The sequence below is a fragment of the Alexandromys fortis genome, unplaced genomic scaffold (assembly GCF_014885135.2).
Source record: "Alexandromys fortis isolate MF-2015 unplaced genomic scaffold, M_Fortis_MF-2015_v1.1 scaffold_9, whole genome shotgun sequence".
Lineage (NCBI taxonomy): Eukaryota > Metazoa > Chordata > Mammalia > Rodentia > Cricetidae > Alexandromys > Alexandromys fortis.
In genome coordinates, this window is record NW_026067892.1 from 7,127,705 (window position 1) to 7,153,422 (window position 25,718).

The 25,718-nt window shown below is 47.0% G+C and overlaps 1 protein-coding gene across 5 annotated transcripts in view; it reads left to right on the forward strand.

The window, feature by feature from the left end:
* Nucleotides 1–25,718, forward strand: part of Pcnt (pericentrin) — an 81,737-nt gene that overhangs the window by 22,797 nt on the left and 33,222 nt on the right. For 3 of the 5 annotated variants that reach the window (XM_050140211.1, XM_050140238.1, XM_050140248.1), the window contains 12 exons: nucleotides 1,052–1,616; nucleotides 3,554–3,751; nucleotides 13,283–13,434; nucleotides 13,897–14,045; nucleotides 14,289–14,521; nucleotides 16,624–16,786; nucleotides 17,441–17,653; nucleotides 21,732–21,961; nucleotides 22,429–22,545; nucleotides 22,652–22,672; nucleotides 25,098–25,301; nucleotides 25,530–25,700. In XM_050140211.1, the coding sequence (XP_049996168.1) occupies nucleotides 1,052–1,616; nucleotides 3,554–3,751; nucleotides 13,283–13,434; nucleotides 13,897–14,045; nucleotides 14,289–14,521; nucleotides 16,624–16,786; nucleotides 17,441–17,653; nucleotides 21,732–21,961; nucleotides 22,429–22,545; nucleotides 22,652–22,672; nucleotides 25,098–25,301; nucleotides 25,530–25,700 (2,416 nt within the window). The remainder of the gene's footprint in view (nucleotides 1–1,051; nucleotides 1,617–3,553; nucleotides 3,752–13,282; nucleotides 13,435–13,896; nucleotides 14,046–14,288; nucleotides 14,522–16,623; nucleotides 16,787–17,440; nucleotides 17,654–21,731; nucleotides 21,962–22,428; nucleotides 22,546–22,651; nucleotides 22,673–25,097; nucleotides 25,302–25,529; nucleotides 25,701–25,718) is intronic. The other 2 variants (XM_050140220.1, XM_050140229.1) reach the window with 2 other exon arrangements.

The following is a 25,718-nucleotide window of genomic DNA, read 5'->3' on the forward strand; positions in this document are numbered from 1 at the left end:
TATAAGTACATCCTACCATATCTAGCTTTTGTTTTGAGGCATAGCCTTGTTGTATAGGCTTTGTTGACTGCATACTCTCAGTGTAGCCCTGGCTGGCCCCTAACTCCTAATCCTTCCACCCTTGTCTTCTGCATGCTGTGGTTATATGTACTGTGCCCATTTATGCTTTTATTCTTTGTTTTCATGTTTTAAAATTTCAGTAACAGATTTTTTTAAAATAATAAACTGAATTTTAGTTTTTATTCTTTTTAATGTTTTCATGTATTTAAATTTTTAAAATCTATTTTCTGTTTGTGGGTAGTGTTCTCTCTGTCTGTATGTCTGTGTACTACGTGCCTACCTGTTACCTCTGGAGGCCAGAAGAGAGCATCAAATCACCAGAGTTACAGGTGTTTTTGAGTTGCCACGTGGGTGCAGGGAATTGAACCCATGTCCTGGAAGAGCAGCCAGTGCCCTTAACTCTTCAGCCATCTCTCTAATCTCTGAGTGACAAAATCTTTTTATTTGGTTGTTTTTTTGAGACAGGGTCTCTCTGTAGTCTTGGCTTTCCTAGAACTTACAATTTAGACCAGTCTGGTTTCCAACGTACTGAGATCTGCCTACCTCTGCTTCCCAAGTTCCAGGATTAAAGGCATTGCCACTGTACCTGGCATGCAGTAACAGAATCTTTTTTTTTTTTTTAAGATTTATTTATTTATTATATATACAACATTCTGCCTCCATGTATGCCCACACGTCAGAGGAGGGCGCCAGATCTCAGTACAGATGGTTGTGAGCCACCATGTGGTTGCTGGGAATTGAACTCAGGACCTCTGGAAGAGCAGCCAGTGCTCTTAACCTCTGAGCCACCTCTCCAGCCCCGCAGTAACAGAATCTTAAGCCTCACTTATGAGGTCTTATGCGGATGTCCTTCATTGAGATGAGTGTTTTGTGGGTCTTTTCAGCTTTAAGCATATTGTTTTAAAAGTGAACATTTCCTTCTAAGTCACATGCTTCCTTGAAGTGTGCCCATATGCCCTATTGTTTGTGTTCTCCTTGAGTGTTGCCTCAGGTTTTTGGAAGAGCGTAAAGAGATTATGGAGAAGTTTGCCAAGGAACAAGATGCTTTCTTTCGGGATGCCCAGGAGAAGCACACCCATGAACTCCAGCTCCTGCAGCAGGGACACCAGCAGCAACTTCAGGCCCTGAGGATGGAGCTCGAGACCAAACACCACTCTGAGCTCGCCGAACAGCTTGCTTCCCTGGAGAGCAGGCAGCAGGTACTTCTTGAGACGCATGTGGCTGAGCTGCAGGTAAAACACAATGCTGAAATCAGCGCTTTAGAGATGAGACATTTGTCCAATTTGGATGCGTTGGAGTCCTGTTACTTGGCCGACGTTCAGACTATTCGGGATGAGCACAGAAAGGCTTTGGAGCTTTTGCGAGCAGAGCTCGAGGAGCAGCTACAGAAAAAGGACTCCTCTCACAAAGAGCTTTTGACACGTGAGTTGGAAAAACTGAAACAGAAACACGATGAGGAGCTTCAGTCTGCGGAAGACAGCTTGAGAGTCAGAATGCAAGCCAGACACACAGGGACCGGGAAAGACCCGGCCACTGACCTGCCAGGCGCACAGCAGGTGAGGTGCCAGGGCCCCTTCCTTGATTCAGGACTGGTCTCCCGATAACTCATGTATGGGCCACATGTTATATGTGTCTGGGCATTTGTGCACATGCATCTCTGTGTCTTGTTTAACACACCTGAATGTATCTGTGAACCTATGTCTCTTGTGCCCGTGTCTGCCTCTCTGTGTATACATCTCTATGTTGGCACATACGTGTCTATGTGTGTGTGTGTATCTGTACCTTTTATTGGTTGATAGCAGTGTTGATTTATGGGCTCACTGTAGATGATTGGAACGTCAGGTAGGGCTGCATTGCTAGGTCTCGGAGCTCCCTGAAGCTGACCCAAGTCCCTCCTGTGCGTCCTAGTTTTGAGACCACAGTAGATGGATCTGATTTTTATGTTGTGCATGCAAAGCCTTGTTTCCCTTTTTGATTGATATTTTCTGAAATTCAGTGGGTTTTTTGTTTGTCTGTTTGTTTTGTTTTTTGGCATAAAGAACATGGTGTCCCTTTGGCTGGTACTTCAAGTGTTTTATATGAAGAGGAAATTTCTGGCAAACTCACAGTTGGCTCATGTCTGTTCACAAGACATAGGAGTTTGTTACTGTGAATAAGCCCTACCTACCAACTTAAAACCCATTTAGTATGCTTTATACTTCTTTGCCCTTCCTAGATGGTGGATTCTATCTTCCTGAAATGGGTTAGGCTGTTGTGTAGTAATGCATGGAGCAACTGGGAGAGCCTACTGAGTGTGGTGCATCCTACCTAATATCTAGACTGACCTACTGTGTGTAGTGCATCCGTCCTAATGTCTAGACTGATCTCCTGTGTATGGTGCATCCATCCTGATGTCTAGACTGACCTATTGTGTGTGGTGCATCCTACCTAATATCTAGACTGACCTACTATGTGTAGTGCATCCGTCCTAATGTCTAGACTGTGTATGGTGCATCCATCCTGATGTTAGACTGACCTATTGTGTGTGGTGCTTCTGTCCTAATGTCTAGACTGACCTACTGTGTGTGGTGCATCCATCCTAATGTCTAGACTGACCTACTGCGTCTAGTGCATCCATCCTAATGTCTAGACTGACCTATTGTGTGTGGTGCATCCGTCCTAATGTCTAGACTGACCTCCTGTGTATGGTGCGTCCATCCTAATGTCTAGACTGACCTAGAGACAGGAGCCATTCTGTTTCTCTGGACTAATTCGGAGAACTGTTTTGGACTTCTGGGAGGTCTTCAATACCATCCTGTACTCGAGAACTGCAGCTTTGGTTAGTAGACATCTGTTCTCCCCTGCCACAAACCAGTACAAGTTAAGGGACTGGACCTTATTCCCAGTCCACAGATCTGAACCTGTGGATCATCTTTTTTTGTTTATTTTTTTTTTAGTTGTTGAAAAAATTTCCGCCTCCTCCCCATTTCCCATTTCCCTCCCCCTCCTCCCACACATCGCCCCTGCCCCCACTCTCCTCCCCCTCTCCCCACTCTTCCCGTGGATCATCTTGATTCGTTTGGTTTAAAGAGAATTGGGTTCTGGGCTGGAGAGATGGTTCAGCACTTGCTGCTTTTCCAGAGGGTCCAGGTTTGGTTCCCAGCACCCATGCCAAGCAGCTCACAACTGCCTGTAACTCCAGCTCCAGGAGGTTCAACATCTCTGACCTCTGCTGACACCTTCTCTTCTATACCCATACCCACACGCAGACACACACACCTTACATAATTAAAAATGATAGAAATGCATCTTAAAATTCTAAGATAACGTTTATTTTAAAAGTAAAAGCATGCGTCTCACACAAATACTTTAAGTCATGGTTGAACTTTATTGTTGACAGAATTTAATTATAGGAAGCATTTGGAATGATTACCACTTCCTGCACATATTACACTCCTGGGATGGGGAAATCTGGGGTACGCTATGGCTTGACACCATGGAAACTCTCTCTCAGCAGGAGGAACTGAGGGCTCAGAGGCCCCTGCTAGAGAAGGACGGGCATGCAGCCTTGGGTAGCGTGGGTGCTGAGGTCCTGCTGCACCAAGCTGTGCCTGAGGATCGGGGAGCCACACACACTGTTGAAATGCAGAAGCCACAAGCAGAGTTGGCCAAACCTCCAGAGCTGCAGGCATCTCAGGAACAGGCTGCACAGGTAAGCTTCCCCGTGTATCGTCCCATAGGGTAGCACATTGGTGCTGCTGTGCTGTCTAGGGCCATTTGATGACCACCGTGGAGCCACACTGACCATGGATACTGGGGTCTCTGCTGGAGCTCAGCTCAGTGGGGAGTAATGTTTTGGTTTTGAGTTTGATTTGTGTGTATTTGTATATGCATGTGTCTATGTTTGTTTGCATTCATGTGGATGCACTCAGTGTGTGTGTGTGTGTTTGTACATGTGTGGAGGCAGGAGGTTGACTGTCAAATGTCTTTCTCAATCATTCCATCTTATTTCTTGAAGTCGAGTCTCTCCCTTGAATCCAGACCTCACTGTTGCAGCTAGTCTAGAGGGCCAGATTGCTCTGAGGATCCTGTCTTTGCCTTCTGCTTGCTGCGATTATAGGCAAGTCCTCTTGCTTTTATGTGATACTGGGGATTTGAACTCTTGTCCTCAGAGTTAGGGCAAGTACTTTTCCTGCTGAGCCATCTCTCCTGTCTTAAGAGCAGTATTTAAATGCCTGCTCACAAAGACAGGACACAAGTAGGCATCGACTCAACTGTAGGAATCAACCATGTGGAGAGAGTAGAGGATGTGGTGGAGTAAGCTGCTGCACATGGTTGTGACTGTCGGCACAGTGCAGCTGTGCACAGTCTGGTTTCTTCAGAATATATATATTCGGGAGGCAGAGGCAGAGCAGGTGGATCTCTGGGAGTTCGAGGCCAGCCTGGTTTACAAGAGCTAGTTCCAGGACAGGCTCCAAAACTACTGAGAAACCTTTTCTCAAAAAAAAAAAAAAAAAAAAAAAAAAGACAAAACAAGGCTACAAAAATGTATTTTTTAGCTATCAGATAGAGCCTAGGTTTGCTAGGCTAATAGCTCATAGTCACTGTGACATGTGCCTTGATTTCTGAAATTAGAATTTATAAATCACTTACTTTAAAGTCTAGGTATTAGCCTCTGGGTCCTGCTCAGGGCTCAGCCCTCAAGGGCTGTTATAAAGTGGCAAGGGATCTCAGAAGACGAGATCTGCCGCAGGGTAGTACTGTGCTTGAGAGCCAGAGAGAGTGGACGGGTCTGGAGGGCAGCCTTATACTCTGAGGCTGTAGTCTGCCCGCACGGGGCACACAAGCATTGTCCCTCCTGTCTGGAGGGGCCGTCCTGAGCTGCCAGTGTGCTGAGAAGCCAGTACCTTTTTAGTGATTTGCTCTCCTGTTGCTGGTGGTAGCTCTTATCCATCCTTTCTGTTGCAACACATGGAATTGGCTTTCAGAGCTATGTATGAAGGTTGTTTTCTGGTTTTCCATGCTTGTCTTGGGCGGTAGTGCTGGTGAGTGCTGGGGACATTTGTGGTAGAACTGTCCTGTAGAGGACTTGGGGCCGTCTGTGGCTGCACTGTTGAGTGCTTGGCAGTATCTGTAGTGATGCTGTCGATGCTTGAGGTGTCTGATCGTTTCTAGGGATGGTGTAGCTTTGCCCCTGTTGGCTGGGTGCATAATTAATTCCTTTTCGCGTGGGTGCTGTGTACAGCTGATTTCAAAGATAGGAGCAGTTGGCTGTGATGAGGTAGAGGTGCTATTTTACTATTTTATGTTAATTGAAAAACTACTACATTTTGCCTGGCAATAGTGGTGCATTCCTTTGATCCCAGCACTCAGGAGGCAGAGGCAGGCTGATTTCTGTGAGTTTGAGGCCAACATGGTCTACAAAGCAAATTCCAGGACAGCTTGAATTTGTAGGGCCTTGTCAATTTGTTGTTGTTGTTTGTTTGGAGGGGGATTCAATATGCACAATATTGAATGGATCAATAACAATCAAATAAACCCTTAACCTTACTGTTCATCAGGCTGCATGCTGGCATTGGTGTTTGTATCAGCGGCCCCTGTAAAGCCCCTCCAGGACCCACACTCGCTGGATAAAGCAACAGACATTCCTCCATCTCATCCCATCCCTAGCTTAAACTTCTGCTTCTTTCAGGCTCTGCACAGCGCCTTGTGTGCACTGAGTCTTTAACTTTTGTTCCTGTGAGGGTGATTGGCTCTTTACCCTTTGCCCTGCATTTGTGTGGGCGGGTCTCTAAGCATAAGCAGTCTTGTCACGTGGTCAGTCTTGCCTTGGCTGTGAGACATTTCTTTTGGGGTCTTCTGCTTTGACAGACATTTCAGAGAGCCTCTCAGAGTGCTCCCCAGGATGCCAGGACCAGTGTCCCAGAATAGCAGGGACATGCTGTTCTTGCTGTCCTCCATGCTCTGTTGAGCCACAAATATCTTGCACCTGTCTGGAGACCAAAGTCTCTTCTCAGCAGGCTCATTGAAGAGAACGCGCGCGCGTTAGTCAGGCGGGTGCTTCCCAGATTACCGCCCTTTGGAGTGTGCTTGTGAAAAATAGTCTCTGAAAATGTAAGCTTGATTTCTTTCTTTTCTGTTTTTGCTTTTTCAGAGAGGGTTTCCAGGTAGTCCTGACTGTTCTGGAACTAGTACTGTAGACCAGGCTGGCCTCGAACTCCCAGAGATCCTCCTGCCTCTGCCTCCTGAGTGTTGGGACTAAAGGCATGTGCCACCAATTGGCTAGCTTGATTTCTTTTTGATAGAACTGTGTCCCATGAAGAAGTCTCCCTGGCTGTTGACACTAGGCAAGGACTGTGGTCCAGAAGTAGCTGCAGAGTGACCACTGGTGACTGTATAGGGTGGTTTCATATTTTCTTGTAGAAAAACCAGACCTGCTCATAGCCTAGTCTTTGGAAGTGGTGAGAGAACTGTCGAAGGTTTTATGTAGTCTGAGTGTCTGTACTTCTCTATTAGCAATGTTTGCCTTCATTGTAAGTGGTGTTCTTTGTGCACTGTCTCTCCCTTTTGTTCTTTCCGAGGCTGCTTATTCTAGTTTCTAGTAGACAGTACTTTACTGTATTTTTGTAGGTGGTTAGAGCAATCTAAGAGTAACTTTTTAAAAACATTTTTTGAAAGTTTTATTTTTACTTGTGTGTGTGTGCGCGCATGTGCATGTGTGTATGCATGCATGTGCGTGTGTGTGTGTATGTATGTACATGCATGCGTGCCACATGTGTGTGGTGCCTGTGGAGGCCAGAAGAGGGTGTTGGATCCTCAGGAACTGGAGTTATGAGTGGTTGTTAGGTGACTGATGGATGCTGGGAACCACACTCAGATCGTCCAGAAGTGCGGCAAGTGCCAAGTCATCTTTGCCCACCAGACACCATTTTTTATATTGACTATACTAGCAAAATGGTTGTAAAGAAGGCCAAGACAGCTAGAGGTGGGAAGAAGTTGCAAGGGCGGAACTTTTGGTTAGTCCCCCGTCAGATGAACTTTGTAACTGTGGTGGCCCCCTGTGAGGTTCCTGAATGTGTGCAGTTCTCCGGGTTTGTCCGCTGCAGGCTTCCCTAGGACAGTGCTCTACACGAAGGCTCTGCCTGGTGGGAGGTTGGGCTGCCTGCTGTGTGCTAGCTTCCCTTGGAATACGTGTGTCCTGTGTACAAGAAGGTATTCCGTGTGTGCCTTAAAGCCCTTCCTGAGACAGGGACAGTGAAGCCTGCACTGAGCCATCCTTTAGCCAGGCGGTTCCTGCGGCTCAGCTTGAAGGCAGAAGGGCCCAGTGTCAGCCTGTGTAGACCTGGGTTCAGTAGGCCCGTGTTCCATTGTTGGCTTTTCCTAATGGGGTCCTATGTGAACCCCTTTATTTTTTCTGTTCATGGTCAGTGACAAAGGACCACCAGCTGAATACAGGGGACGCAGTTTGCTGGCTCTTCTGTTTTATTGCAGGAGAAATCTAAAAAGAGCTTTAAAAGCATCATTTCTTTTCCTTTTTGAAGATTTATTTTTATTTACATTGTAGGTATAAATATATGTATGTGTGTGTATAATTACAACCTGCTCAGTATGTATAGTTTACACACACACATACACTTTTATCTGCTAAGCCATCTCACCATTTTTTTTAAATTGACTGGCTTTATAATCTATAAAAGTATAAATGCCTTTTCATACAATTAATCTTTGAAAATTGAGTACGTCTCATGTCTTCCTATAGCAGTCATGCAGGCTTGAACTTGCTGGTGCCCTGGCAGGGTCAGTATGCTGGTGCGTGTATGTCACGTGGTGTGTTACGTGTGGCAGCGTGTTCTCGTTGCTGTATCTCTTACCCTGTGTTTGTACTCTGGGTACTGGGACCAGTGGGAGTTCCGTGATTTTCAAACTCCCATGGCTACTGAATGCTAGAGCCACTGTCTGTCAACAGTGTCAGATGAAAGGGACATGGTCCCAACTGTGAGACCTCACTTGTGCTGGAGGTCGCTTGACATGACGGTGACTGCACAGGGAGGTGAGTGGCCAACAGGCAGTCAAAGCCTAGGGGTGTAGTGAGTATTTTAATAAATAAAGCTTGCCCGCAGACCAGAGAGACCAGAGACCAGGTCAGCCTTACAGAGCAGGCAGTGGTGACCCACACCTTTAATCCCAGTAGCTCACACTAGTTTGCCATAGAAACCAGGCAGTAGTGGCACACGCCTTTAATCCCAGGCCTAGAGAGGAATATAAAATAGGAGGAGATAGCTCTCACACAGTCTCATTCTGAGGAATAATGGAGGCAGGATCGCCATTTTGGACTGAGGTAGAGGTAAGAGCCAGTGGCTGGCTGTTTTGCTTTTCTGACCTTCAGGTTGAACCCCAGTTTCTCTCTGGGTTTTTATTAATCGTGCCACACATATGCAGTTAAAATAACACTGTGAAAAGTAACCATGTCCTGTTACCCAGATTAAGTAGCTTATAGCTTCTGCCTCCACAGTGTTTCTCTTTGAGCTCATGCCCCTTTCCTTCCCATGGACGCTATCATCTTGTATTTTTAGGTTTTTTTTTTTTTTTTTGGTTTTTCGAGACAGGGTTTCTCTGTGGCTTTGGAGCCTGTCCTGGAACTAGCTCTGTAGATCAGGCTGGTCTCGAACTCACAGAGATCTGCCTGCCTCTGCCTCCTGAGTACTGGGATTAAAGGCATGCGCCACCATCGCCTGGTCTAGGTTTTTTTTTTTTTTACACTACTTAATGTGTTTCATTTTTTTCCTAGTGCACTTCTGAATAATACACTTGTGTAACTTTGTATTTGAATTTTGCACAAGGGACATATTTTTCAGCCCCCCCCCCCAGTTTATTTACTATTGGGTGGGCCTGAATAAGTGACATCATACATGTGGAGGCAAGAGGACAATTTGTGCAAGTTGGTTCTCTCTGCTCTGTGGGAATAGGGTTTGAACTCGGGGTGTCAGGCTTGGCAGCAAGTACCTTACCCTTTGAGCCCTTTTGCTGGCCCCGTTGTCTCTATTGTACATTGAGGCTCAGCACGGCGTGTGAAACGCTCATTGCTGTGCTTCATTTTGTGATGTTACCTAAGCAGGGCCGTTGGCCTTTTTCCATTTTCCTGCTTTAATCAGTTAAGTTACTGTGGTTTTTCTTTGAGGTCTTCTGTCCCAAGGGTCTGCCCCGCTCACTTAGAGCCCTCTGCCGTATCCGACATGATTAGGAAATCCTAGCCTCCTCTACTGTGCTCTTCCCACACTTCACACCCTACTTGTCCGGTCAGCCCTACCTGTCCTGCTGGTTTTGGGGCTATGAAATGATGTCATGTTCCTAAGTTTGCACTTCCTTATTTGCCAACGAAGTGAGCATCTCTTCATATGTTTATAGTCAGTCTGTGTTTTTCAAATGTAAAATGCCTCCTTGTATCATTTGATATTTTTTCTATTTTTGAATTTTTTTTTTCCTTCTTACACATTTTCGTGGATTTTCTTGGTTTTCGAGACAGGTTTCTCGTGCATCTCTGGCTATCCTGGAACTTACTCTGTAGACCAGGCTGGCCTTGAACTCGTTCACAGATCTGCCTGCTCTTCGGGCTGGGATTAAAGGCGTGCACCGCCCCTGCTAGGCACTCGATTATTTCAGATTTATGATTGTTTTGTTCTGAACTAAGATTTTGTTGTTCAGATGGCTTCAAAGTCATGATCCTCTAGTGATGCTCCTGTCTTTCAAGCGCTGAGATTACAGCATGTGCTGGACTTTCTGGGGAAGTGGGGAAGTGGGGGCAGTGCTGCAGCTCACGCATGCTAAGTGAGCTGTACACCATCTTGTTCTTTCCGTATGTTTGGATCGCTGAATTGTCTTGCTACTTTTTTCTCCCTTCAAGCTTAGACTTTTGGTGCTTGCTTGACAGACCTTCCCCTATTTTATACAGACATTCTCCCTCCATGTGGGAGGACATGTAGGAAGTTACTTCCCAGGCAGCCAGGGTCTGGGTTCTCAGGAGTGGTAGCTGCTGACCTTGCCCGTGCCCCTCCCCTTGGGAGCCTCTGGAGTCTTGCAGCTCCATCCCTAATCGTGGTGCTCTTCCCCTCACTCCTGCTTGTGTTAGGACTAGCTCAGAATGCCTTGATAGTGGTGTTCCAATAGACTTTGAAACATTGGTTTCTTTGTGGAATGGAAGCATCAAAACTTTGGAGTGGCTGTTTGTAGTAATATCCCTCACTGGATTTTATAGCTCTCTCAGGAGAAATCTTACCCATCTTTTACAGGCTAGACTTGTGCTTAGAGATGTGGACAAGAGATTTAGGTGTTTTGTTTCTTTGTTTGAAACAAGACTTTACTTTGTAGTCTCTTCCCCCAGCATTGCTGAGGTTACCTGAGCATATAGCTGTACCAGGCTTTTCACCTGGGTACCTGATATTTGATCTCAGATCCTTACAGTGTGCAGCAAGCACCTTTTCTTACTGAGCCATCTCTTCAACCCTCAGTTTAATTTTCTTTTAAGTTACCAATTTAATTTTGAAAACATAGCTCTATAAAAAGTATCAAACTTATTCCAACATTCAGTTGTATTTTTATATTAAGATTATTTGACACTTACTATAACTTAAATTCATTACCAGAGGTGTAGAAAACATTAATAAATGATTAAATGCTATAGTGAATAAAGTTACTGGAGCGTGCATGTAGAAAAGCCACATCTAGCACTGTGAAATCTGTTTACCATTGGAGAAACTCTGCACTTGTGCCATTTTATCCAGTTCTCAGTTACCGCAACACCACAGAGTTGTCCAAGTTTAAACCTTTATCAGTTCCAGAGGGTAAGTTAATAAATATGAAATTTTAATTTTCACTTTGAACCTATATGAGTAAAAAGTACAGGGCTCCATGACATAACGAATGCTAGCCAGCTCGCTACCTGTCGATAGCAACACACGGCTATTTCCAACCCCAGAAGTTACTCCAGATTGAGTCAGAACATGGTTCTTTCATAGGGTTCGAATTAACTTAATAATACTATCATGAATTCAGGGGATCCTCAGCGAGTCCTTCAGATGATTTTCCTCTATGTGCAGAGCCTGTTCATTCCTTCGTTCCTTTCTGGTTGTTTAGCACTTCCTTCTTTTTTGGACAGGATCCTATCACGTAGTCCAGACGGACCTAGGACTCCCACCACCTACTCAGTGTTGGCCTTTCTTTTTCAAATCCAGTTTTACTAAGATACTTGCTTTTCCTTCTTTTCTTGGCTAATGTTGCTCGAGGGCCCTTAGCCCCCACAACCCAAATGTGAGTGGATGGGGTGAGAGAGAAGCAGGTAGACAGACAGAGCTCCGGGACTATGTCAGCCATCAGCCATGGCTGTAGCCACCTCCAGGCCACTTGTAGGGTCAGGCGTGGCTGTGCCAGGAGTCTGTTGCAGACCGGCTGTTGGAGAGTTAAGTTCTGCCGTAAACTGTCTTAGCACATAGTTTCAATACACTTGGTGTGTGCTATTCATTCTCTGTCTCCTGGTCACTGTTTCCTATCTTGAAACTTTTTTAAATTTCAGCTACCTATGCGTTAGCCTGATTCTGCCAGTGGTTTTATGGGGTCTGTATTTTTGTGGTCTCTGCGCTGACACTGCTTCCAGTTAGCCTCTGTATAGTGAGCAGTTACAGAATCACACTCCTTACTCCAGTCTGCTCTCCTGCTGCCCTTTCTTCCTGTTTAAACATTCCTGTGCATGTGTATGCACAGAGGCCAGAGTGTTAAATGCCACCTCCCCTTTTTTGTATCACTCTCTGCCTATTCTTTTGAGGCAGGATATTTACTTGCACCTGGAGCTCATGTTTTCTCAGCTAGACTGGAAGCCACCAAGTCCCTGTGATCCTCCTGTCTCTAAGCCTCTTGGAGCGGGGTTTATGATAGATTGCCAGAACATCTGGGTTATATGGGTGCCTCATGATTGCCGAAATGCTCTTAACTGCTGAGCCATCTCTCTAGCATGCCTATTTAATACTTTTTTTTTTTTTTTTTTTTCAAGAGAAGGTTTCTCTGTGGCTTTGGAGCCTGTCCTGGAACTAGCTCTTGTAGACCAGGCTGGTCCCAAACTCACAGAAATCCACCTGCCTCTGCCTTCCTGAGTGCTGGGATTAAAGGTGTGCGCCACCACCGCCCCGCAGTTTCTGTACTTTATAAGTTGTTCCCCCCCCCCCCCCCCCGCTGTGACCTGCTGCAGCACTTGGTGTCCTGGGTAGGTGTGCTCCCAGCTTGCTGCTGTGCCGTGTGCAGCTTCTCTACTTGAGACCACTTGTCTTTGGATCCTGACCTGGAGCATGTCAGCTGATCTCTGCCCTGACACAGATGTGCATATGCGATGGGGGCTGGGGCGTGGAGAGACCCTTCTGTTTGACTAGAGGGTGATTATTGGCTATGTTCTGTCTGGTGTCTCCACAGGCATGGATGGCAACTGTGGTCTCCTTTGAACTTTCCTCTTTCATTTGAGGTGCCCATGTTCATGTCAGCAGACCCATGGACTCTTGGAAAGTCTCTGTCACTCACAGATGGCCTGCCCTTGGATTAAGGGTGCTCTGGCTGGTACCTTTCCCATGTAAGCTAAGAGCTATCAGATTACTGTGATCTGGCTACTACTTAGGACAGCATGGGAAGCCCTTGTAGCCAGCAGCAAGAAAGCTAGCCTACCTGCTACTTGTCCTGAACTACCGAGGTGCCGAGCCTCTGTCTTGCTTTTTTTTTTTTTTTTTTTTTTTGAGACAGCATCTCTTTACATAGCTCTGGCTCTCCTAGAACTCATTATGTAGGCCAGGCTGGCCTCAGACTCAGATCCTCCCACCCTGTCTCCTGAGTGCTAAGATGAAAGGTGTGCGCCTCCACACCTAGCTCGCCTCCATTTTTTGAAGAGAAAACATGTAGGAAGGATCTTTGTCTGTGTGGTGACTAATTTCACTGTGAATGACTAGGTACAGGGGTTTTGTTTTGAATGATTATTTGATAGATGAATTCTATGAGTCTGCCCATTCATTTTTCTAGTATCAGGAACAAGTAGAAATTCTTTACGTATACGTATTTGGTAAGTAGTAAATGATGAAGGAAAATCCAGTACTTCACCTTCAGTCACCCCTGTTTGTCGTTTTTGTCGAATGTAATATAAACTTGGGGTGGCATCTTCTGCAGTCACCCGCTTTAACTGAGTAGTTTGATCAGAGCTTTCCCTTCTTCTCGACAGCTGAAAGGCCAGGTCTTCTCGCTGAGTCGGGAGCTCGAAGAGTGCCGCACGGAGCTGGAGAGGCTGCAGCAGAGGCGGGAGCGGGAGAACCAGGAGGGCGCCACTCTCATCTGCATGCTCAGGGCCGATGCAGACCTGGCTCGGAGCGAAGGGTGGGTGTTTCCCCATCACATGGCTGCCTAACTAGCAGCAGCACGGCTGCATCTCCCAGCCCGCTGCACTTGCTGTGGGGGGTCTGGACATACTGATACCTGGGGTTTAGAGATGCCACCATGTCGTCGTCAAGTCTTAAAGACTTGACATTAAGTACCTGCATACCTGACGCTTTGCCAGCTCTTCATGTCACCAAACAGTAGCAAAATCCATTGTTTTACCAAAGTTTTGTTCCCTGTAACCAACTGCCGTTCCCTCCCACCAAAAAAAAAAAAAAAAAAAATAGTTTCTTTGTGGAAGATTTTCCTGTGTTAGTTAGCGTCAGGGTCAGGGACGGTGGGCTTCTGATATTGTCTTATGGCTTTGGACTCTACCTGGTGTTTGTAGATGGGTGATCAGCGTTTTGCGAGGATTCCCAGGGCCAAGAGCAGCCCAAGGATGATGGTTGTTCTCTGTCTTAGGAAAGTACTCCGCGATGCTCTGAGGAGACTGCTCGATTTGTTTGGAGAAACACTGAAGGCTGCTGTCACCCTAAAGAGCCGAATCAGTGAGCGTGCGGGGCTCCTCCTGGATGTGGATGCTGCAGATACAAGTGATGCCCGGTTAGCAGGTACATGCTAAAGATGGTTGTCTGTTAGGGCCTTGTGTCCTAGGAAAGGATCCGAGAATGTTCCCCAGGAGCTGTGTTCACTGTCAGCTCCCGTACTCCGGGAGGACAAGGGTCAGGCCTAGGTAAAATTATCTGGTTCTCCTTTGCTAAGAAGGTGTGTCATCCGCCACCTCCCCTAAATTCTTCAACTGGATGGTGAGCTCCCTGGGTAAAGGTGTGGATGTCTGTCTGTTTATCTTGCAGCTGCAGCCCTTGGCGACATGTGGTCTGACGAGGGTCTACTTGAGATAGATAGAACTCTGCCTGAAGGGGCGGAGACGTCCTCAGTGTCAGAAATTAGCAGTCATGTGTGCGAAAGCTTTTTTATGAGCCCCGAAAACACACTGGAGTGTGAGCAGCCCATTAGGAAAGTCTACCAGAGCCTCAGCTCGGCTGTGGATGGCCTCCTGGAAATGGCCCTGGACTCTACTAAACAGGTGAGGCCCACGGCCATAACAGAGGCCAATGGGGGAGTGGGTAGACAGGTGATGCCCTGACAGAGCTGGGTGGATGCTACGTTACCACCGTCACTGCCAGGTTCCAATTCTCATTCCAACCTGCAGGCTACAAAGAGTATCTTCATTTCTCAGGTAGCTCCGAACCCATGGGGCGCCCAGTACCCCTTCTTGCACTAGGTGTTTAGAGGCAGAAGCCCCTGACTTTTTCTGGGTGCTGTCCGCTTTCCCTTGTTGATTTTAATCTTTGTTACTACTGATGGTGCTCTCATGCATGCTTCTTTAGTCGATATGGTTCAGTTGATACAGCCCCGGGCTGATCCTTAGTACTATGTAAACAGGGCTTGTCATGCCTGAAATCCTAGCACTTAGAAGGTGGACACAAGGACTAGGAGTTCAAAGTCATCTCTTGTTTAACAGTTTGAGGCCCAACCTAGGCTATATGAGATCCTGTCTCAAAAGCAGCACCAGGGCCAGGAGGAGCAGCACATACTTTTAATCCCAGCACATGGGAAGCCAGCCTAGTTTAATAGCGAGTTCTAGGCCAGACATTGTCCTTTAAAAACAAAAACAAAAAATTGAAACCTGCAAATCCGCTTTTTTTTGCTTTACTGAATACTAATGCTTTCTATTTGGAGATCACACTAAGAAATGGACTTTTTGATCAATTTCTTAGAACGTTTTTGGTAATTGGAAAAGTTATTAACTGGAAATGTGAGCCAGGTGGTGGTGGCACATGCCTTTAATCCCAGCACTTGGGAGGCAGAGTTTGAGGCTAGCCTGGTCTACAGAGTAAGTTTGAGGAAAGCCAGAACTGTTAACACATAGAAACCCTATCTTGATAAACAAAAAAGAAAGAAAAAGACAGAGAGAAATATGAAGATAGAGAAAGCAATAAATGAGATTCTTTTTCTGAGGTTAGCGGGTGAAAGTTTGAGGAAAGCCAGAACTGTTAACACATAGAAACCCTATCTTGATAAACAAAAAAGAAAGAAAAAGACAGAAATATGAAGATAGAGAAAGCAATAAATGAGATTCTTTTTCTGAGGTTAGCGGGTGACAAGATCAATGTGCAGCATTGCGGTAGAGTGAGTGCCCCTCCTAGGTGATGGAGACTAGAGTTTCCGATTCTTACTTCCCATCAAATCATAAGCCCAGTTCTTTAGTGGGATCTACTGTCCTCTCTCAGGAACCAACATGTCTAGCATCTTACTTATAATCAGGTGCTTTGGGTGGTCACCATGTGTATCTGTAAGGAAGCCCCTCATTCTGAGAGCATCTAATGGCCCACAGGCCCAGCCTTTGCAGCGGGAGCATCCTAGCGAGCACCACAGGGCTGCTGTTTCATTAGCTCTTGCTTTGTTAGATCTCTGAGTTCCAGGACAGCCAGAGCAACAGAGAGACCCTGTCTCAAAAAACAAAAACAAACGAAAAAGCATTGCCTTGTGGAGGATGTGTCTTTGGGGAAGGATATGGGGAGACGTTAGAGGGCCTATCACACCCATCATGGGAATAGCCTTGTGGGAGGTACAGGAGCTCTCTAAAGCTGATGCAAGGCCGGTAGCAGAAGGCTGTGGGTTGGATTGCAGTCAGACAGGCCTCTTGGCAGAACCACATTTGACCTTGGCTGCAGGAAGGGGCAGAACCAGGAGGAAGCAGCCTGTTGGAGGATGGGAGGATAGAAACATTAGAAGTGGCCTCTGGACCATTTTCAAAGAAGAAGCAAAAGACCTTAGAGGCCTGTGGACATCTTGAGCCCCAAGGAAGGCTATTAGTGAGGAGCCAAGGGAGGCCTGGGCCTGGATGCTCTCTTGTGTGCTGGGGGCTGTGAGGTGAACGTGTTTTGTGTTTAAGAGGCCCAGTCCTGTAGATGGCCTGTTCTAGAGATACAAATGCTGGAAAGGGGGTGGTAAAGGAAGCTAATGAGGAGCTGTTAGCCATGTGGAGACGGCTCTGTTGCCATGGCACTGTCTCTCAGCCCTAGCTCTGCTGCTGGGGACCTGGGGTCTTGGTCCCTTCCTCCTCCTTTTTATACCCTCTGTATTTTTTATATGGAGTTGTGATTTTCAAACGTATTTCAACAGCTGGAGGAAGCACGCCAGCTCCATCGTTGTGTTGAGAAAGAGTTCCGTCATAGGAATGAGGAGATGGCGCAGGCTGTGCAGAAGCAGCAGGAGCTGCTGGAACGCCTGAGGCAGGAGAGTGCGGCCAAGGATGGGCTGACCCTGGAGTTGCACACTGCAGAGGGTGAGTGGCGTACTGTGTAACCAGACTGAGGCATGGAAGTAGGTATGTCCGTCCTGCAGGAAGCATGGGAAGCAGGGTCTTTAATAGCAAAATGTCAGGGTGAAATACTGGCTTTGTCCCTCAGTAGACGTTTTATTTGGTTTATTTATCATTGGCTTGGGGATCCCATGTTGGTGATAGATCTGTTTGTGGGCTCCAGAGGGCCCTGCAGTGCCTGCTGTCACTTGGCACTGGGCTTTCATCTTCTGTGCATCTGTGTCTCTCGAACTTGTGATCCTCCTGCCTCTGCCTCCTTCAGCAATTCCTCCTGGCGTGCACCACCACAACTGGCGCATCTGTGTCTCTCAGCCATCAGATGGTACCCGGCTCTGCCCATGGCCATCTTGTCACAGAACATTTGGGATCTTTGCACAGGCGAATGGGCTCCCTGGAGTGCAGTTCTCTCCAGGGCTTTGCTTGTCTGGAGACCCAGCTCCCTTCACTGAGTGTTATTGACCCTGTACCTCCCCCAGAAGTGACCTGCCCTGACCTTCTAGTACTCGGGCGGGCCACATCAGTGTTTTGTCCAGAGTCCCAGCAGCCTCTCATCCTTCCCCATGGGTAGCACCAGAGAAAACCTGTGAAGCATATCTCTGCGCTTGGCCTGTCTTTTAGGGCTCCTTGAAGGACTCAAGGTGGAGAAAGCAGATCTGCAGGAGACACTGGGGAAGAAGGAGGAGTCGGAACAGCAGCTGATCCTGGAGCTGGAGAACCTGCAGAATCAGCTGCAGCAAGCAGCCCAGGAACTGGCCACGCTGAGGGAAGAAAACTCTGTCCTGTGGAACCAGAAGGAAACTTTCACTAATGAAGCAAAAGAAAGAGAAGCTGGTGAGAGCTGGTGATGGTGGAGGACTGAGTGGGACGGGGGTGCAGCAGCTGACCCCAGCGTACACATAAACTTGGTCTTTGAGGAGGTGGAAATATAAAAAGCAAGGAGGCAGTCTGGGGAGTTCATGGTTGGGTGGGATGCTTTATGGGAAGGGCAGGCCACGGGAAGAAGGACAGCTGGCTAGGGTGTAGCATCCAGCTGCTCTGCAGTGGTTCAGAGGGAGATGGGCCTTTAAGGCTGACATTGCTAATGAGCTGTGCCTCTGGGGAAGGAACTGCCCTTGGGGCAGCAGGTTAACGTATCAAGCTCTGGGGAATGACCTGGCCTAAAATCTTACTGAAGATAAATGTCTGGTATTGGTTCTGACTCAGAACACAACTGTATTTGAGGCCATGACTTCTAACATAGGAGCTTTTGAGGGAATGTTCAGGATTCAAACCACAGTATACTTTCAAAATGAGATCTTTACTTTCTGGAGGCACAGGGGCTTACAGTGTTGCCTGGGCTAGTCTTTTAGCCAGCCTCCTATCTCCGTGTCCTGAGTGCTGGGATTGCGGCATGCCACCATGTTCAGCAGGTTTTTATGTATATCTTAGCTGTGTTCAGAATGAAAATGGATAAACCAGAACCACACCCCGCTGCTTTAGCAGGTTGTCTCCCACATGTCAGAAACACTTCCACTTCGTGAGTGCCTTGCCCTCTCTATTTGCTTTTCCTGTATTTTTCCCCCGTGCCTTTATTTTAATTTCCCTTCTCTGGGACATAGCTGGGCAAACATGACTCTCGGGCCATTCCCTCCTTGACACTGGTGGTCGTAATTGTAACTGTGTCCTGCTTCACAGGTTTTCAGAAACTCCGGTGCTTCCCTCTGTCCCCACCGTGTGTGTGTGTGTGTGTGTGTGTGTGTGTGTGTGTGTGTGTGTGTGTGTGTGTGAGAGAGAGAGAGAGAGAGAGAGAGAGAGAGAGAGAGAGAGANGTGTGTGTGTGTGTGTGTGTGTGTGTGTGTGTGTGTGTGTGTGTGAGAGAGAGAGAGAGAGAGAGAGAGAGAGAGAGAGAGAGAGAGAGAGAAAATGACCTGTGCCCAGCTCATTCAGTTAAATGTCCTACTTTCTGTTAAGGCCCCTTTTCTATGCTGGAACATTTTTCAAGGGCTGTACCCTGTGCCTGAATCCCGTCCCTGGACACCTTGTATTTTTTTACTATGATGTAGCAGGTAGAGCCTTAGCATCCATGGACTGGTTTGCAGCCTACTCATGTAGCCCATGTGCCTATTCGGAGCTCTTTGGGAATCTTTTGGGGCTGTCAACTCCCCATCCCTTACATTTTTGTCTCCCGCAATCATCACACTGTGTAGCACTGTGATGGCAGAGACCCAAGCTGAGGTTGGGCCTCTCTAGGAGCGCGTCTTTGGCCGACTGTTCTCAGAGAATCCCTTCTCATTGGGCTCTGTCACTGCAGGCTCTTGTAACTTCTCTGCTCTTCTCGGCTGGGGGTCACTTGGAATTGTTTCCACAGCCTTGATTTTCACTCTTGTGTCTTTACCCTTCCACCCTGGGGCTGTGGATCCGAATTGCTCATATCCCCTCAGCCTCTCTTTCTCGAGCCAACACTGCAGCTGTGGCTTCCTTGGCCACAGGCTTCCTGGGATGACCTCAAGCCACCTGGGGTCCTGCAAATATGGAACAACTTCCCAGGAACCTTGAGAACTCCATCCTGCCTCACTTTTCTTGGGTGTTTCTTCATTTCTTTAGGTGTATGTCATGGCTACTTTTGGGGTAGTGTTGTCTTTACTGTCTGTTTTCCTAGTTTCCTCTAAAATGAACTCCTGAACCCGCTGGGGGCTGGACTCTGTCCACTTGGGGGCAGCAGTGGTGTCCCAGATGTGCAGGCCCCAGTGCTGCTGGCTGGCTGGTCTGGGCTCTTTCCTTCCCTGTGATGGTTTGTTTCCTGTTGTAGGCACTCCTGACTCTTCCGCACACGAGGACACAGGTTTGTAGAGAGTGTACCCTCTGCATGATCGCTGTATGTTTGCATCAAATTTTTCCAATTACTGACTAAGAGGAAAAATGCTTCAGAGCTTTTCTGGCAAATTATTGAATGATATTATAGTCTTTAATAATCATTCATTAAAAAATGGCAGCATTGTCCCAGGTGTTGGGGAACATTATTTTAAGGTGTGTTGCTTTTGTTTACGCTGCATTTGTTTAACTCTGTGAAGCTGTGATTCTTTGCCTGTCTAAAACACCTGATGGTCTTAAAGAGCTGAACAAACAGTCCAGTAGGTGAACAAGGATAGGCAGGGCTGGCAGGCAGAGAGTATAAATAGGAGAAACGAGGAAGGGGAGGAGGACGTCAGGGGCCAGCCATCCAAATGGCCATAGAGTAAGAGTGAAACTAAGATACCAAGGAAAGAAAGATAAAAACCCAGAGGCGATAGATAGTCGGGATAATTCAAGTTAAGAAAAGCTGGCGAGAAACAAGGCAAGCTAATGCCAAGCATTCATAACTAAGAATAAGCCTCCGTGTGTGATTTATTTGGGAGCTGGGTAGTGGGCCCCTCTAAATGCAAAATAAAGAGTAAAACCTTGCCCAACACGGTGGTATTTACTTTTTTCTCTAATGACTTCTGCAATTTTAAGTCCTATTTGTGCTGTTTTGCAAGAATTGATGCTCTGTGACCATAATGCTGTTTGTTGGGTCAGGTCCCTGTGCAGGACTCCTGGCAGGTGACCTGGGGAGGGTCTGGGCCTGCTTGTGGCTTTATGCCTTGTCTGCCTTCCATCAGGTCCTCATCTCCACAGCCCCTGTAAGCCGCGTCCCCTTCCCTCCCGCTGAAGTCAAATGGAAGATGCTGACATCAGCCCTTAAAGGGGCCTGTGTGTTTCTTTATGATGAGGCAATGCCAACTGGCTGAGCTTACTTAAAGTTTGTAATTGACATTGTTATAACTGCATGTTTAAGGAGAGCTTACTGTAACTGCTGACTTCCTAGCATGGAGTTTTGATGAGATGGTACTAGTTTGTCAGAAAAGATGGACAGTTTTGAGTGCTGATGAAATGAAATTTGTGTCTCTGCCTTTCGGTAGTCACTCAGGACTTGCCACTGGTTCTGTGAGTCCTGCAGAGCCACTGTGTGCCGTCCCCACCCCCCACTAAGCTTTACCTCCTGCTGAGTTCATGTTGAAGAACACACATGTGGACAAACATTGCAGAATATTGTGACATATTACTGGCTTACCAGGACACACTGTTTTTAAAGTGGTGTGTGAGAGAAAGATGCTCAGGTGGGGGAAGAGGGGAGGGGAGAAGGGAGACCAGCCTCTGGAGACAGGAGTGGCAGAAGAGAAGAGAGGCAGGCAGACAGAGAGATAGGCAGAGAAGCAGAGAGAGAGGGAGGGAGAGAAGGAAGGAAGAACAGAGAGATGGGAGGTGCGCAGGGCCCTTTGAAAGGGAACGTAGTGAATGTGCACAGGAGGTGCTCTTAGTGGCTACAGCTGAGGGCATAGCCTGTCAGGACCCCCAGGGCAGTCCAGTACAGATGCCTGAGTACTAACAGCCCTGCCTGTCCTGGAATTCTGTGTGTAGACCAGGCTGGCCTTGAACTTATAGGGCTTCACCTGCCTGTGCCTCACAAGTGCCGGGATTAAAGGTGTACCCCCTCCGACTTCAGGACACACTCGTGTTAGGCTTCTAAAGTTTTGCCACTTTTCACTTTAAAAGAATGATTTTTGTTTTTAGAAGTAATTTGGTTTTTTCTGAGAACATCTTACAGACTTGTGGGTATGTTAGGGTGTGGGCTTGAAGTCTGACAGGAGGAGACCGGCTGGCTCAGCTCCCTTGTCACGACTCTGCAGGGGGGAGGTTTTGGAGAGGGGTGAGGCTTGGCTTTTGTCATGGGGACCATGCTTGAATCTCAAGGCAGCTGGATGTGGTGACTGTTCTAAGTTGTCGCGCCGTTCCAGTTCCTGTTCCTATGAGCAGTCTGTCAAGGTCCGGCACTGACAGTCACCACAAGCCCCGCTTGGACAAGTCCATGCTCTGAGCTAGGACTCCATGTCTGTTTTCTTGGCATCCTTAGCCCTGCAGAAGGAAGTGGAATCTCTGACCAGAGACCAGTGGGAGGCCAGGAAGCAGTCTGAGAAGGACCGTGCCACCCTACTCTCTCAGATGCGGGTCTTGGAGTCTGAGTTGGAGGACCAGCTTGTGCAGCACCGGGGCTGCGCCCAGCTGACTGAGGAAGTGACCACCCTGAAGCAGCAGCTGGCTGCCCTAGACAAGCATTTACGTAGCCAGCGTCAGTTCATGGATGTAAGAAGTTTTGTTTGTTTGTTTACATCACTTAGCCAACCGAGAGCATGGATAGCTTCTGTGCCATCATGTTGCAGACTTGTGTGTAGTACTCATTTCAATGGCTTTGTCGCCTTGACTGGAGTGGGTGCTTGGCGTCCTGCCTGCATTTTGGAAGATGAATCTGAGTTATCCTGGCATCTTCTTGTCCCATATTCCTTCCTATGGAATTGGGAGAAATTTCTAGCAGTCCAGCTGCATTCTTGCATCAGTCTGTTTGTACAGAGACCAAAACTGTCTTCCAGCAGTTTCAAAATACCATGACTCTTTCGGGGATCTCCTTTGCAATTTAGCGTTAGATGACTTCTTAGCTCCATTTTGAAAGTTGACCGTGGCGAAAGGGATGTTACGGGGTCAGCAGACACGCTTAATGTGTGGTTGGAGCCTCATTCCTTGGCTTTGGTCCTCACGTGTGACTTCTCGTTCAGGAGCAGGCTGCTGAGCGTGAGCACGAGCGTGAAGAGTTCCAGCAGGAAATCCAGAAGCTGGAGGAGCAGCTCCGCCAGGCAGCCCGGCCACGGCCTCCTGGGTCCCGTGACCGCCAGGTAGGTCAGCATGTGGTGTCCGGTGTGTGGGGGTGACTAATTACTGCGACATTTTAAAGTGTTGTTTCTCTTTACATTTTGCCTTCCATGGATGTGAAAACAACAGTGTGCGCAGCTAGATGAGGAGGTAGGATGACGGCGTCTCCTTTGCTTTCGTCCTTCTGTCAGCTGATGGCTTGCAGCTTCCTAGCACAGCTTTCCCTCACCCTGCTTGGCGGTTTGGGGCTGTGTGCACCACCCTGTTGCTTACTCTTTGTGCTTTCGTTTCGTGCTGTGGAGGTCTGCAACCCCTTGACTGAGGTAGCTGTAGCTGATTTGCTTGTGCTGTTTTAAAAAGTAAACTTATTTTAAGGAAAGAATGGGTTCCCATGAAGTTGTGAGGAGTAAGAGCCAGATCTTGTTGAGCGAGAGTCCTGCTTTCCAGCCTTGTATTGAAGGGATGCAGACAGGCCGGGCAGCCCTCGGTACCACTTCCTCCCGATGCTTTCCCACAGTGTTGTACATTACATATCAAAAAGGACTGCAGCGGTTGGTTCAGAAAAGAGGCGGATGTGTAGGGATGAGGTTTATTAGATTGAGCAGGCTTCTAGGCTGCGATTGGGTCTCCAGGTGGGATCGAGAGCCTTCGACAGAAATATGTGGAGATAATATGTGAAATGAAGCGTGATGGGACCTCAAACGGGAGGAGAAGCTTCCCTTAAAACCTGGAGAGGACCTTCAGTAAGAGTGAGAATAAGGGGCTGGAAAAAATGGTTCAGCAGTCGGGACCACTGGCTGCTTCTCTAGAGGACACGGCTTCTGTTCCCACCATCCGTATTATGGCTCACAGCTAACCATTCATCACAGCTCCAGGAATCTGGTGTCCTTCTGCCTCTGTGCATGCTGCACGCATGTGGTGCACAGGAAGACATATGCAGGCGAAACAGCCATACACATAGATAAATTTAAAATTCTCTTTCCTTCCTTCCTTCTCTTTTTTTTTCTTTTCTTTCTTCTTTTTCTTTTTCTTTTTCAAGACATAGCCCTGGCTGTTCTGGAACTTACTGTGTAGAAGGCTTGCTTCAAATTCACAGAGATTCCTCTGCCTCCCAAGTGCTGAGGTTAAAGGCATGCACCACCACTACCTGGCCTTTCTTTTTTCTATTATTTTTTTACAACCCTCTTTCTTTCTTTCTTTCTTTCTTTCTTTCTTTCTTTCTTTCTTTCTTTCTTTCTTTCTTTCTTTCTTTCTATGCATTGGTGTTTTGTGTGCACATATGTCTATGTAAGGGCATCGGATCTCCTGGAACTGGAGTTACAGACAGTTGTGAACTGCCATGTGGTTGTTGGGAATTGAGCCTGGGTCCTCTGGAAGGGCAGCAAGTGCTCTTAACCTATGAGCCATCTCTCCAGTCCCCCTTTGAGAGTGAGAACAAGGAGTTGGAAAGATGCCTCAGTGGCTAAGAGCACTTGTACATGGTGGCTCATGACCACCTGTAACTCTAGTTCCAGAGGATCCAACACCCTCTTCCGACACCGGCACAACTGTGTGTGCTTACATACATGTGGACAAAACATACATACATATACATAAAAACATCTGAAAAATTAAACAAAAAGAGTGAGAATAAGCAGGTGGGGAGCCTTCCCGAGAGGGGTGATGTGGGCAGATGAGTCTCTCCCCGTGAGCAGCCTCCCTGAAGAATCTCGAGAGCTCTTGGACAAAGAAAACACTAGGCTCTTTACAGCTTTCTAGGGGTGGCGTGAATTTCACATCACATGATGTTGTTCAACATGATGTGTGTATGACAGAAAGCATGGAGCAGGTTTATAAACAGAGCTGCCAGGGCACAGCACTGATGACTTTTTGACTTCCAGAGAGAGCTGTAGGCTGTGTAGGGGGTGTGGCTCGAAGGTGTAGGCTCCTGGTCTAGCATTTTAGAACTGAAATTATGTGTCACCTCCTTTTTTGTTGTTGGTTTTTTTTTTTCAAGACAGGGTTTCTCCATATTTTTGGCACCTGTCCTGGAACCTGCCCTGTGTGTCGCCTCTTAGGACTGGTTTATCACTCTTCTTCCCTTAGTTCCTTTCATGTTGTTGCTCTCTTTTTATTTTAACTGCTAAAGCGGTATGCCGTTCTTTTTGTTTTTTTTTTTTTTAAGATTTATTTTATGTGTAAGGTGCTATGTCTGCATATATGCCTGCATTCCAGAAGAGGAGGGCATCAGATCCTATTATAGATGGCTGTGAGTCACCAGGTGGTTGCTGGGAATTGAACAAAGGATCTCTGGAAACTGCTAATGCTCTTAACTGTTGAGCCATCTCTCCAGTCCCTGTAGTATTCCGTTCTTTTCTGTCAAAATAAGTTTTATTTTACTAATGCATTCGAGGTTATATTCTGCTTAGCGTGTGCTTCTTTTTTGTCCTTAAACAACTGCTGATCTGCCTGTAGTTGCATAGTACACCGAGATTTGAAACAACAGATCACACCTTAGTTGGTTTGTTATAGACTGCTTTATTTGCAAGATTTTTTAACTCTATTACGTTCTTTCTACGTTTGCTTTTGTGTTTAGGTTGAATTGTTACAAGAAAAATTGAGAGAAAAATTAGATGGATTTAATGAATTGGTCATAAAGAAAGATTTTGCAGATCAACAATTGTTAATCCAAGAAAAAGAAATTAAACGTCTCGAGGAGACAAATGTCAACATACAAAGACAAATGGCCCAGCTCCAGGAAGAACTGGAGAGACAGAAAAGACACATGGAAGAATTCAAAGTAAAGTCCTGCGCATCCTAGTTGGGGAAAAGCACCAACCTGGGGGTGGTGAACTGTGGACGGGTCGGACACTGTGTGGATCAGTTCATAGGGTTGGGTCTCTTGGGCATGCGGCATGAGACTAAAACGGGACTTTTATTTTGGGGGCCCTGTAGTAAGTCTAGACAGGTCCTCAATTCCTTGTTTGCCTAAAATAAATTATCTATTCTCCCCCCTCCCCCAAAACAGGATAAAGAGGTGCTAAAGCAAGAACACGCGGGTGACTTGCTGCTACCCCCTGTACCACAGTGTAGGGCGGACGAAGCTGGGTTTCCTGTGCCTTCTCAGGACAGCCCTCCTAGGGGTCCTGAGACCCAGCCAGAGGTGACAGAGAGAGCACTCCTGCAGGATGAGAATGAGGTAAGTAACATGAGCTGT